General features: G+C 43.3%; 1 protein-coding gene across 1 annotated transcript in view; it reads right to left on the bottom strand.

The window, feature by feature from the left end:
- The window catches only part of Rnf4 (ring finger protein 4), a 32,204-nt gene that overhangs the window by 4,424 nt on the left and 14,172 nt on the right, over positions 1-13,608 (bottom strand). The window contains exons 3-4 of the mRNA XM_076864524.1: positions 10,737-10,851; positions 8,947-9,026 (exon numbers count right to left, since the gene is read on the bottom strand). Of these exons, the coding sequence (XP_076720639.1) occupies positions 8,947-9,026; positions 10,737-10,851 (195 nt within the window). The remainder of the gene's footprint in view (positions 1-8,946; positions 9,027-10,736; positions 10,852-13,608) is intronic.

Raw genomic sequence — 13,608 nt, 5'->3', positions numbered from 1 at the left:
CCTGAGGACAGGAGGCACCACTTCAGGAAAGCCTGGCTGCCCATGTCTCCAGCAGAGTGTCTAATCCTGCAGTGACTGGAGGGTCTGACACTGAACTGACTTCCTTCAGGAGGGTCTGGATGTGAACTAGGTTCCCTCTGTTAGATACTTCTATGCTACGGAAAGGGCACAATCTCCAGGGGGAGTTGCAATGCCAAAGTCCATGGCTCCTAAAAGGGGCTGTAGTGGGTCTCCTGGACCCAAGTAGGCATGTCTTGGCAGGTCAGGAATTATTCCTGGACACCTAGCCAGCAATATGTTCTTCTAGGCTTTTTGATACCACGTAAGCAACCATTCCTACACATTCCAATCCATTAAGTCTAATAATAACCAGTGGGGATTCAGTATAAATAAATAATGGGATCCTAAAAGTCCTGTATGAAGACTGGACTGTAGATAAAGCACAGGGTTCATGCAGGGCTCCTGCAAGTGCTCCCCTTTCTCCTGGGCCTGTGATAGGTCATGACTAGAGAAACAGGAACAGGTAACCTCATTACCAGTATCATTTTCACCAGAGAAGTGTGGGCTGGCACTATGTGTGTGAAGTCTGGGGAGGGGAGTGCAGAAGAATATTGTGCTGTGGATAGGAGACCTTCGCTTTCTTTAGTACCTACACTGACACTGCCTTTATCTGCCTTTGCCAAGGTGGACCACTGACCAGGAGAGGGCACATTGTGAGGAGAATGACAGCCTGATTCCCAGCTTTCAGGATGTAGGAGCTGGGTCTCCCTAGGCTCCCTTGAGTTAGAACCAGCTCACATGTGGGCTATGTCAAACTCAGGGCCAGACCAGACCCCTAGACGGTGTAGTCCCAGAGCAAAGAGTGTCCCCCTCCAACCATGGCTGAACCAACAGCTAATTCCAAAGATGTTTCAAGAGCCATGGAATGTATCTACCTCCTGACTGCAGACAACACAGTGCTTGCCTGACATGGAAGATGGAGGCAAGTGACAGTATCGTGGCATCATAAATGTCTACTTGGGGCTGGGGATGTGGCTCAAGTGGTGGCGTGCTTGCCTGGCATGCACGGGGTGCTGAGTTCGATTCTCAGCACCACATAAAAATAAAATAAAGATGCTGTGTCCACCGAAAACTAAAAAAAAAAAAAAAAAAAAAAAAAAAAGTCTACTCAAAGAGTGAACAGATGGGTAGAAGTACAAGACAGGCTCTGAAACCTAGGATCTGGATGAGGCCTGTAAAGATCCACTTATTTTGAGAAAGGGCCTAGTTAAATAAGTTGCCCAGGCTGGCCTCAGACTTGCAACAATCCTCTTGTCTTAACCTCCCAAGTAGTTGAGATGACAGATGTGTGCCTCCACAACTGGAAAATGCTATACTTTATAGTCAATAGTTACACACATCATGCAATTACTGATGACTATGACTTGTGACTTCAACAGGAACACCAATAATACTGGTGTTAACAGTAACATTCTAGTGGAGTAACTAAGCCATCTCAGCCTTTGTGTAGAATAGCTTCCCCTTTCCTTGAGAAACTTCTGGGCTCCTCTTTCTTGGCTCACCTCACCCCAACCTTAACGGGCACCTCCATGACCTTTACTACACCACATAGACACAGACCAGACAGGGCTCTTCCTGTCTGCAAGAAGACAGCTTTGTTTTTGTTTAAAAAACCTTGAGGGGCTGGTGTTGTGGCTCAGTGGTAGAGTGCCTGCCTAGCATGTCTGAGGCACTGTGTTTGATTTCTGGCACCAGATAAAAGTAAACAAATAAAAATGAAGATATTGTGTCCATCTACAACTAAAAAAAAGATATTTAAGACAAAACAAAGGGGCTGGGGATATAGCTAAGTTGGTAGAGTGCTTGCCTCTCATGTACAAGGCCCTGGGTTCCCTAATGCCGCCCCTCCAACCCTGCAAAAAAGCTACAAAAACAAAACAAATCTTCTGAAAAAAATATCTACGCATCTTTCTATCTATCTATGTACGCTGCTGAGGATTCACCCCAGTGCCACATGCTTCAGACTACAACATAAACAGCATGACTCATCAAGCACACAGGAGCTGACCAGAAAAACAATTCCAAGAAAATCAATCTGACTTGAAAAGACACTACCTTTTGAAATGTAATGACATTTTCATAACTTTCCCCTCATAGACTCAATTTTGTAAATAAAGAAGCTAGTCTCCCTTCGGTCGCGCGCGCGGGGGGGGGGGGGTGGTAAAAAAAAAAAGAAAGAGAAAGAAGAAAAAAAGATGGGGGGGGGAGGGAGGAGGAAGAAAAGCCAGGCATGGTGGCACACACTTGTAATCCCAGTGACTCAAGAGGCTGAGGCCTTAGGCAACTGTCTAAAAAGGGCTGGGGATATGGCTCAGTGGTAAAGCACTCCTGGGTTGAATTCTCAGTACCAGGGGAAAAGAAAAAGGTGAAAGGAAAGCAATAATTCAGAAGAGATAGCATATATAATTCTCAAAAAATTGATTTTTTTTTTAAATTCTACTGGGGACTGAACCCAGGGGTGCTTAACCACTGAGCCACATCTCCAATCTGTTTTATTGAGACAGGGGAGATAGGGTCTTGCTAACTTTGCTTAGGGTATCACTAAGTTGCTGAGGCTAGCTTTGAATTCATGACCATCCTACTTCAGCCTCCCCAGCTGCTAGGTTTCAGGTGGGTGCCACCACCCGCAGCTGAACTTGTTCTGAACTTGTTCTTAGAAGAAAACAAAGCCCAGAAGTAGCAAGCATATGGAGACTTAAGACAAATCTCAATTAAATTGAAAAGAACCATCATACAGAATGTGTTTCCTAAACATAAAGCAGTAACAAAAAGAAAATTCCCATCTTAGAAAGAAATAAAAATTTGAGTTAGGTGCAGTGATGCACATCTGTAATTCCACCTACTTGGGAGGTTGAGGTAGGAGGTGCAAGTTGGAGATCAGCTTGGACAACTCAGCCAAACTCTGTCAAAATAATAAAAAGGGCTGGTGGTATAGATAAGAGGAGACACTTGCCTCGCAAGCTCCAGATCCTGGGTTCAATCCCCAATACTGCCCTAAATAAATAAATAAATTCAATTGAATATAAATACCAGGACCAAAATTTGAAGATGTATCTAAAGAAAATCTATTACATCCAGTTACTGGAAAAGAAGAGATGAAACCAAGCTAATAGAAGAACAACAAAACTAAACTTAAAGAAAGATAACCAATGAAATGAGAAAGAATCCACAAATCTAAAAATTTGGTTCTTTGAAACATCTACTAAAGCTCTGGTGATACCAAACTAAAAAGACAAAATACAAATAACCAAAATCTGAAATGAAAAACGAGCCAATATTACAGATGCCACAGAACATAAGACATTATGAAGGAAGTTTTATCCAATAAAAGTTAAGATTCTAAGGCTGGGGTTATAGCTCAGTGGGAGACCCTGGATTCCATCCCCAGTGGCCCCCCCCCCAAATAATATAAAATAAAGGGGCTGGGGTTGTATGTCAGTGGTAGAGTGTTTGCCTTGCATATGTGAGGCCCTGGGTTTGATCCTCAGGGCCAAACATGTAAAAATAAATAAATATACATAAAGCTATAAAATAAATAAAAGAAGAAAAAAAGAAAAACAAAAAAAGAATATTTTAGGATGAAATCAACAAAATTCCAAAAAGGGTAAAATTGATTCAGACACTAGATTAGATACTTTTACTGCAGAGTTCTATCAAACATCCAAGGAAGAAGTAATTCCAGTCTCTTGAAATCTTCTAGAACAGGAAAAAGGGATACTTCCCCCCAGTTCACTTATGGGACAGCAACATGGATACCAAAACCCTCTAGAGAATGTGTACAAAAGAAAATTGCAGACCAACCAATCTTATTCAGGAACATAGATGTAAATCAGACATAAAATATCAGCAAACTGGATCTCCTCTTTTCTCTCTCTCTCTCTCTCTCACACACACACACACACACACACACACACACACAGTAAGTTTCATGCTAGAAATCAATGTAATTCTCCATCAACACATGAAGGGGGAAATAATTTTAACAGAAGATTGTTAAAATTCTACACTGATTCATGTTGAACACTTGTAGCCAAATAGAAAACAGTAATTTCAATAGAATAAATGCTGTACACAAACAAAAATCCTCAATACTCCCCTAAATACAATTGAATATAAATACCAATACAAAGATTTATTTAAATGATGAAAGTTTGAAAGGATTTTCTCAGATTTGGAATGAGATAAGAATGTCCACAACCAGCACTATTTCTATGTTTAGCCAATGTTGGACTTTTTTTAGCCAGTACATTAAGGCAAGAAAAAGAAAATGTTAAAGACTCAAAAGTTGGGGCTGGTGGTGTAGCTTAGCAGAAGAGGACCTGCCTAGCGTATGTGAGGCATTGGGTTTGATCCTCAGCACCACACAAAAATAAATAATAAAGGTATTGTGTCCATCTACAACTAAATAAAAATATGTGTATAAAAAATCTACACAAACATATATAAAGAATCAAAATTTGTGTTTAGATAAGCAGCCAAAAGATTTGCAAAGTATGAGTTATTAGACTAAAAAAAGGAAAAATCAGCTGGACACAGTGACACACACCTATAATCCCAGTGGCTTGGGAGGCTGAGGCAGGAGAATTGTGAGTTCAAAGTCAGCCTCAACAATTCAGCAAGACACTGTCCCTAAATAAAATATTAAAAGGGATGGGGAGGGGCTGGAGTTGAGGTTCAGTGGTAGATCGTTCACCCTGCACGCGCAAGGCAGTGGGTTCAATCCTCAGCACCACATACAAAGAATAAATAATAGTTTAAAAAAAAATTGTTTTAAAGAAAGTACACTTAAAAAAAAGGAGGGGGATGGGATGTGGCTCAATGATTAAATCCCCTGGGTTCAAACCCCAGCACCCCAGCACCCCCCACCCCCCGCCGACAAAAAAAAAAGCAAGGGGCTGGGGATGTGGCTCAAGCGGTAGCGCGCTCGCCTGGCATGCGTGCGGCCCGGGTTCGATCCTCAGCACCACATACAAGCAAAGATGTTGTGCCTGCCGAAAAACTAAAAAATAAATATTAAAAAAAAAAAAAAAAAATTCATTCTCTCTCTCTCTCCCCCTCCACTCGCTCTTAAAAAAAAAAAAAAAAAAAAAAAGCAACACAACAGATAAAATCAAATACATGTTTTTACATCAGTGTTCAAATAAAATGAAAATTTAATATACGATTTTAACAGAGCCCTAAAATATTATATATAAAGACCTCCACATTAAACCACACACAAAAATCAATTCATGTAGATTAAAATCTAAATGTGAAAAGCAAAACGACCAACTTTTGGAATATAGAAACATCTTTTTTTGATATGGGGTAGAAGATTTACTCAACATATGGATAACTCAACTATTAATAGACTTTGTAATAAATAGAAACAGAGAGAAAGAGGGGTAAGCCTCTGAGGGGAAGTTAGGAAATCCATGAATAATGGCAGGTTCATGTTAGAAAGACTATAAAAATGAGGAGGAAAAAAGATACGCTCTTGAAAGGGGAGGGAGGGCAAAGGAGTTGCTTGGTTTTGTTCTAGTTCAGTTTCTTCAGTTTTTCTGTTCTTTAGTGCTGCTAGGGATGGAACCCAAGGGCCTTATGCAGACTAAGTAAGCACTCCCCCACTGAGCTAATTCCTAACCTGTGGGCTATTTTTAAAGTTTATATACAATAGGTATGTAAAAAAGCTATAAAACAAAGTTTCAAAAGGCAGTAATTATACAAATGAGAAAAACAATCTACAAACATGAAAAAGGATTTCAATTCCAATTAAATCAGAAAAACACAACTAAAAAAATTATGGGAAACTACAAGTGGCCAAAACATGGGCTATAAAAGTAGTGGTGAGATGGTGAACAATAGAATCTCAAACACAGGTGCAAGTATAATCTGGTACTACCTCTGGAAAACAGTTTGACATCTAGCAAAAATCAGGTATTCACACCCTGGAACAGAAGGCCGATGGCATTTTTTTTTTTTTTTTTTTTTACATTTATTTTATTTTAGTTGTCGGCAGACACAACATCTTTGTTTTGTATGTGGTGCTGAGGATCGAACCCGGGCCACACGCATGCCAGGTGAGCGCGCTACCACTTGAGCCACATCCCCAGCCCAATGGCATTTTTTTGTGTTATGCAATGCCAAAAATAAAGTTGAACTTTTTAAAAATATATATTTATTTTTTAGTTTTTTTAGGTGGACAGAATGTCTTTATTTCATTTTTGAGAGAGAGAGAGAGAGAGAATGAATTTTTAAAAATATTTATTAATTTTTTAGTTTTCGGTGGTGCCGAGGATCGAACCCGGGTCCCATGCCAGGAGAGCGCGCTACTGCTTGCCACATCCCCTGTCCTCTTTATTTCATTTTTATGTGGTGCTGAGAATCAAACCCAGTACCTCATGCATGCTAGGCAAGCGCACTACCACTTGAGCCACATCCCCAGCTCAAAGTTGAACTTTTTGAGAAACCATCAAAGCAGAGACATACAAAATGTGTCATTTTTCATTTCTCCAGACTATGGGGTCTCTGGATTCCTTCAAAAGCTGGAAAAACAGAGTTGGTTTGCAGTTTTTAGTATCAAGAGGACCATGGATGATTTTGAAAGCTGCCCTTGGATACTGGGGTTCAGGAATTCCTATCCCAGAGATACACTTAACCTATTCCAATAGATTCTGTCAAATTTGCTAAGATCATCCCAATTTTGGAATACATAACACTTATCCATTTCACACTCCTGTAGGAAGAGTCAAAGGTTGCCCTGAACACATTCACCCAACAGATAGATGCCCATTGTCTGGAGTTCCTATAATTAGGTTTCCCTAGTAGCTGTGCTTAGTGTAGAATTTTTAACTTGGAGTTCTTCTATAATTTCAGCATACACTATAAATAAATTTGCAATTTGGATTTACTAAAAATCAACAAGTGAAGAATGATTAGGAACAGAAGGGCCAGCCAGGCATGGTGGCACATACTTGTAATACCAGCAAGCAGGAGGGTTACAACTTCCAGGGCAGCTGGGCAACTTAGTGAGGCTCTTTCTCAAAATAAAATAAAGAGTTGGGATGTAGGTCAGTGGTAGAGGCTCTTGGTTCAATTCCCAGAACCAGGAAAAAGAAAAGAAAAAGGAAAGGTAGGGTTGCAGAGCACAAAACAATTCTTTTACAGCTGGGATCAGGAGGTGGCATGAGAAAAACCTTTAGTTAAGAGGCCAGTAAAACAACACTGTCACCCTCTTCTCTACAGCCTGCCTCTGGTCATCCAGTCACTCCCAGAACAAGGAGCCCCCGGTAGCAAGAGCAGTCATCAAGCAAAACAAAGGTACGGCAGAGGAAATGAAATAGAAACCAACCAGTATCTTCTTGGGGACAGAATCCTAGCTCTCTCCTCAGGCCTGGGGGAGAATAGACCAGGCACGCTGCAAGTGAACTTTTGGGTATTCAAGGGAACAAAAATAAATAAATAAATAAATTGAGAACATGGTTCATCCTTCCAGTATTAGCAGCAAGGCACTATAGCTTCAGGCAACATGCCAAATTATGCTCCTCCCCAAGAATTATCATTGAGGCTGAATATACCCACATACCTCAGAAACCCACAGGTGGGAGAGGGCCACTTGGAGCCACACCAGCTCCTGCTATCTCAGATCTAGCACATCTCCACTGACCCCACTTGCGAGCCAAAGCTCCTGGGGTCTACCCATGACCTTGCAGGATGCAGGGGTTATAACAACAGGACAGCCCAGTGGTACCAAGACCAAACTCTACATCTATAAAGGCAGCTCCCTACTCTCAGCCTTTTCTTTTCTGAAATCTTGAAGCTTCTTAGTGTGATTCAATTATAAAGTTCCACAAGTCAGGAAGCAATGCCTTGTGATATACCTGTTGTGACGGTGTGCAATCAGTCACCCAGGTTATTTCTCAAACCAGTGGGCCACAGGGTCAAGGGAAATCCGTTACTAGCACTCCACACCGAGATCACACAGCACTCATGGGCAGTACTTTCCACACACCTGCTCAATGTGCTGGTGCTTCCACCTTACAAATTGCAGTCTTGGCACACAGTATCAGAGGCCTTAGTGACATGCTGGAGAAAAGCAAATCTGCCCTTAGGATGCTGGACAGTGGGCTGACCAGACCCCCACACAGGTGTGTACCAGGGACAAGTCTACCAGAACTAATTTCTAAAGTCCTCTGACCAAACCTGGCCTCTCTCTGTACATGTGGGATATGCACATTCTCTGCCAGTCTGTAACGATGCTGTGGGAACAGGGCACAGCTGGCCTCACAGGCTCCACCCTCAGAGTCAGGACAGAGTCAAGGCTTCAGGTGGTCAGGCAGGACACTTACTTCCCCTGTGGCCTTGTTAACTGGCAACTGCTTCTGAAACTTGAGATATTTCCCAGTGACAGTGCAGAGCTCACACCAACTAGGTACCACACTAGATTCCAGGAACTTGAATATGGGATTCTTTTAGTTTCACAATCCTCTACTGACATGGGCAAGAATATCCCCATTTTATGGATGAAGCAAATAAGGCCAAGCAACATATACAAGGTCACAAAGCTGGGGTAAACTGTGGAATGAGGGACTGAAGACATGTGGGACCTTGAGATTCTCCCCAAATGGCTTCTGTGTCCAGCTGTGGCAAGGTTAAGGGCCACACAACCCTACCAAAAAAATTTTTTTTTCCCCAGTGCCAGGGATCACACACACTAGGCAGGTGCTCTACTACTGAGCTATAGTTTCTACCCACAGCCATGCTCCAGAGGAAACAAAGCCACAACAGATCATTTTCCTCAAGTAGTTTTCCTTCTGGGGCCCACTCACTGAATGTAACCAAGGTCTTCAGGTGCCAGTGCAGGCCAAGAAATGGCCAATCTCACTCCCACACCTCCCACACACTTACCACAATAGAGTCATTGTGAGTCAGGTCCACCACCACAGGCTCTAAAGATTCACAGGTGAGGTCCACAATTTCATCTCCAGCTTCAAAACAAAGCATTTCAACAGGTGTTAGGAGTTAAGAAAGGCTGTAAACCCCCCACCCCAGCCCAATTAATATGGTCACGAACATGGCATTGGCTTATACTGATCTAAAATATTCCTTTCCTACACAAAGCGTCAATTCCTTTCTGTAATAACAGCCAAAAAATATCCTTCCAGCATTTTGCCAAGTGCGGTGTCACCCGCCTGCCATGCCTAGTAAAGCTTCAGCAGTGAAGGAGATGCTTCTCTCTTCACTCCTCCCAAGCTGGGCGGAGAACAAGGTGCTGTCTGACCCCAACATGCCAAACTGGATTAGGCCAGCTGTGTAGCTTGCCTTCTGACCCATAGCACACATGGGGGATGTGTGTATGGTGTACAGAACTAAGTAGAACTAAGTAGGAAGGACACGAACCCAACAGCAGTTACCTGCAGTTATACTTAGCAGGTAGGAACAAGGGGCAGAGTACCCCCTCCGTTTATTTAAAAAAAAAAAAAAAAAAAAGAGAGAGTGAGCGAGAGAGACTTACAACCATTTGTTTCCAATTACCATCAGCAGTAAAGAGTGTGAGGTAAAGATTTTATTCCCTGGGGCTGGGGTTGTGGCTCAGCGGTAGAGCGCACGCCTAGCATGTACAAGGCACTGGGATCAATACTCAGCACCACATAAAAACATATTAAAAAAAAAAAAAAAAAAAAAAAAAAGATTTTATTCCCCACCCCAGTATTGGCGATGAATCCAGGGGTGTTTTACCACTGAGATTCACCTGCAGCCCTTTATGTTGAAATAAGATTTTGCTAAGTTGCCAAGACTGGCCTTAAACTTGCCTCAGACTCCTAAATAGTTGGGATTCCAGGTGTGCACTGCTGGGCCTGGCATGAGGTTAAGACTCCTGCCAGGCAAAGTGGCGCACACCTGTAATCCCAGTGGCTTGAGAGGCTGAGGCAGGAGGATCACGGGTTCAAAGCCAGCCTCAACGACTTTGTGAAGCTCTAAGCAACTCAGTGAGACTCTGCCTCTCTACACATGAAAAAGGGCTAGGGATGTGCTTGTCTAGCATATGTGAGGCACTGGGTTCAGTCCTTAGCACCACTTAAAAAAGTTTCACAAAACTAAAATATAATGTATTACCATCACACATAGGTATGATGTGTTACAGATAGACAAAGTAATCTGTACAAAAGGATCTCATTCTTTTTCTTTTTTCTTTTTTTTTAGTTATACATGGACACAATATCTTTATTTTGTTTATTTATTTTTATGTGGTGCTGAGGATCAAACCCAGAGTCTTACACGTGCAAGCAAGCACTCTATCACGGAGCCACAACCCCAGCCCCTCTTTCTTTTTTCTTTTTTAGTGGAGATTGAACCCAGGGTGCTTTACCACTGAACTATACCTCCAGTCCTTTTTGTTTTTATTTTGAGACAGGGTCTGGATAAGTTGCTGAGGCTGACTTTGAACTTGTGGTCCTCTGCCACCACTAACAGGATATTCTAACAACTAATTCTCATCTAGTGCTCTCTGTCAAGAGTCCCAAGTTCTATGGAACTGACTGATTCTGTGGGTGAAGTCTGTTTCAGGCACTAGCATCATCCCTGAAGGCTGGCAGGAGCAGTGCTGGGTTCCGACCAGATGCATCCCGTGTGCTCCTGTACCACACCATGCCTTCTCTACCCCAGCACACCATGCTGTGGGATGCCTGGCAACTTACCAGTTTCCACGAGTTCTATGGGTTCTGCTTCTAAGGAAATCTCAGGAGTGGAGGCTGCCTCCCGAGTTCGCTTCTGGGCTTGTCTAGAATTTACAGTTCCACCACGACGCTTTCTCTGACGGTATCAAGGGGGAAAAAAAATAGTCCCATGAGTGCTAGACAGACAAGAAGAACAGAAGTCAACACAGGGATGGGTCAATTTAGGAGTGTATAGATGTGAGGTTGGAGTGGATTTTAAAACTTGGGATTTGAGAATACTAACTGCCTACGGAGAGGAGTCATCCAAAACATGAATAGAATTTTTTTTTTTCTCTTTGTAGTGGATAGGTAAACACTCTACTACTGAGCTACATACACCCCCAGTTCCTTGTTTTCTTAGCATTAAAAACTTGTTTCCAGAGTTTCAATTCTTTCTTTTTTCTTTTGGCAGTGCTGGCTATTGAACCTAGGGCCTGGCAAGTGCTAGGCAAGAAAGAGTTCTACACTTTAGCCGCATGCCCCCCTCCCTGCCCTTTCAATTTGTATTCACTGTGGAAAGCTAGACTTTCTTTGGAAATATGACTTCTAACCCAGGCACTCTGTTGCCTACCAGCACAGACATTTCCCACCTTCCTTCACTGTATTGGGCTGTAGTTTCTGACCCAGCTGGCTTCAAAGGACAATCTGAGAACACAACCTCCTACAGTCTTCTTTGGCTTCAGGGGACAGACCTCCTATGGAGACTGTCACTGTTTATCCTGCTCCACACTACTCTAGCCAGTCTTTGCTCTACAGGCTCAAATCCCCTCTACCCTGTTGTGCTTCTCACTGCCACTGGGCCTGCTGTCCTTCATACTGAGCCATCTGGGGCACTTTTTTTTTTTAAAGAGGGAGTGAGAGGGGGGCAGAGAGAAAATTTTTAATATTAATTTTTAGTTTTCGGCGGACACAACATCTTTGTTTGTATATGGTGCTGAGGATTGAACCCGGGCCTCAGGCATGCCAGGCGAGCGCGCTACCGCTTGAGCCATATCCCCAGCCCTCTGGGGCACTTTTCCACTACTAAGTCTGAAGTTCTTCACCAGTCCTAGCTTTGCAGAGCTGCTGTGAGGACCTAAATGACATGAGAACGGTATGATCTCAATCCTGTATATCTTTCCAGAGGAATTCAACCTCAGAAAATTCAAGAAGGACCTTATATTAAAGCTGAGATATGCCCAAGACCCAAGAATATCCATCACCCAACCCAACCCATGACAACAGAGATAAGCCTGATTCTATTTGTATTTTAGCAGATGGTTTAACACCTTCCTTCGGATGTGCAGCACAGGGCCATCCCCACCATCCCCAGGCAAGCCCAGAGCAGTTCAAATTCCCAACAGTGGCTCTGTGTCTCAAGAAAGCTGCCTTTCCCACTGCAGTTGAACTCTAGTGCCCAGCAGGTCACATGAGCTGTCCTCACAGTCTCCTTCTTCTGAAGTACCATATGTTTCCCATCTCACCCACCCAGCTACCTGTACAAAACCAGCCATGGACAACCTGGCTGCTCATGGCCCCTCCATGCCTTTAACCTGGGCTCTATCCCAGCGTGGTGTGCACTCCCCGCTTCTTCACCTGACCAACTCCTTCAGTTTTCAAAAACCCATCCTCTACTTCCTCCTAGGCTGGCTGGCTGATTCTCTCTCCTCCACCTCAACTTAGAGTAGGGTTGAGTCGAGGGGTTTGTTATCTCAGGGCAAGCTCAGTACTCCTGGAGCATTTGTGGAGACACACACTCCTCTCTGACCCCCCATTAGTCCTGGTTAAGAACGTACCAGCTGAACTAGTAAAAGCTCAGAGCTTTTGGTGAAAATGAACCAAAATGAACCATCCAATCAACTACAGAAGTTACTCACACTGTAACTTAACCAATGTCTTCACAAGACCTCATAAAGGCCATATTGCTTTGCTTTGTCCTCCCTGTCTGGACAGAGATATGGCCTCAGAGGTAAGGCTTAGAATGTCTATTTCCTTTTAGGTAGGCTAGGACAGCAGTCTACAGATAAAGGACCAAGGCGGGAAGTCACTCACCCTTTACAGGGGTAGGGGGGTGGGCCTAGAGACTCAGGAAGGGTAGGCTGGGCTGGTTAGAAAGGCATGGAAGGCAAGGACCTAAAGGGCTAGATTACCCGAACAGACCTCATGTCACCTGTTCACTGAAGGAGCTGTCTGTTTAGCCTCACCCTACTCCTAACCACCCTTTAGCTTTACAATGCCATTCGCAGCACCTCTGGGGTCTGGAAAGAGATGACGAGGCTGTTTCACATCTGGTTTATCCCTAAGGAAGTCAGTGCATCTCAGAAAACAGTTCAGAATTTAGATAACATAAGCAACCTTGAGGCAGCTTTGACAGCAGGAAGTAAGCAAGGGGACTTTCACAGGCAAACTTCTATTGTGCTCAAGGGACTCCAAGTGACACCTGGGTTATGCTGAACCAGAGCTGCCTTGGAGGTTCGATGAAAGTCTAAACAGTAGTTACAATGACTGATCAACACAGGCCAGTGTAGTAAGAAAATTTCCACTTGATCATTACTGTCAGGTTCATGTTGAACACAAAGAAACAATGTAGAAGGAAAAATAGAAAACTGGTTGCAAATAACCAAAACACCACAAAGGGCCTTAATATTTCTAGGACACAACTGCCAAGAAAGTTTGATGTTTCAACCAGGCATGGTGGGATAATCTGTCATCCCAACTACTCACTGGAAGGTGAAGGCAGGAGGATTACACATTCAAGGCCAGCCTGGGCAATGTGGTGAGACCCTGTCTCAAAATAAAATTCAAAGAGTTTTTAAAAAGGGCTGGGGATGTGGCTCAAGTGGTAGCGTGCTCGCCTGGCATGCGTGCGGCCCGG

Source organism: Callospermophilus lateralis, chromosome 8 (genome assembly GCF_048772815.1).
Source record: "Callospermophilus lateralis isolate mCalLat2 chromosome 8, mCalLat2.hap1, whole genome shotgun sequence".
NCBI classification, from domain to species: Eukaryota; Metazoa; Chordata; class Mammalia; order Rodentia; family Sciuridae; genus Callospermophilus; species Callospermophilus lateralis.
Note: the sequence above shows the minus strand (reverse complement) of the source record. Positions and strands in the feature narration are given on the sequence as shown.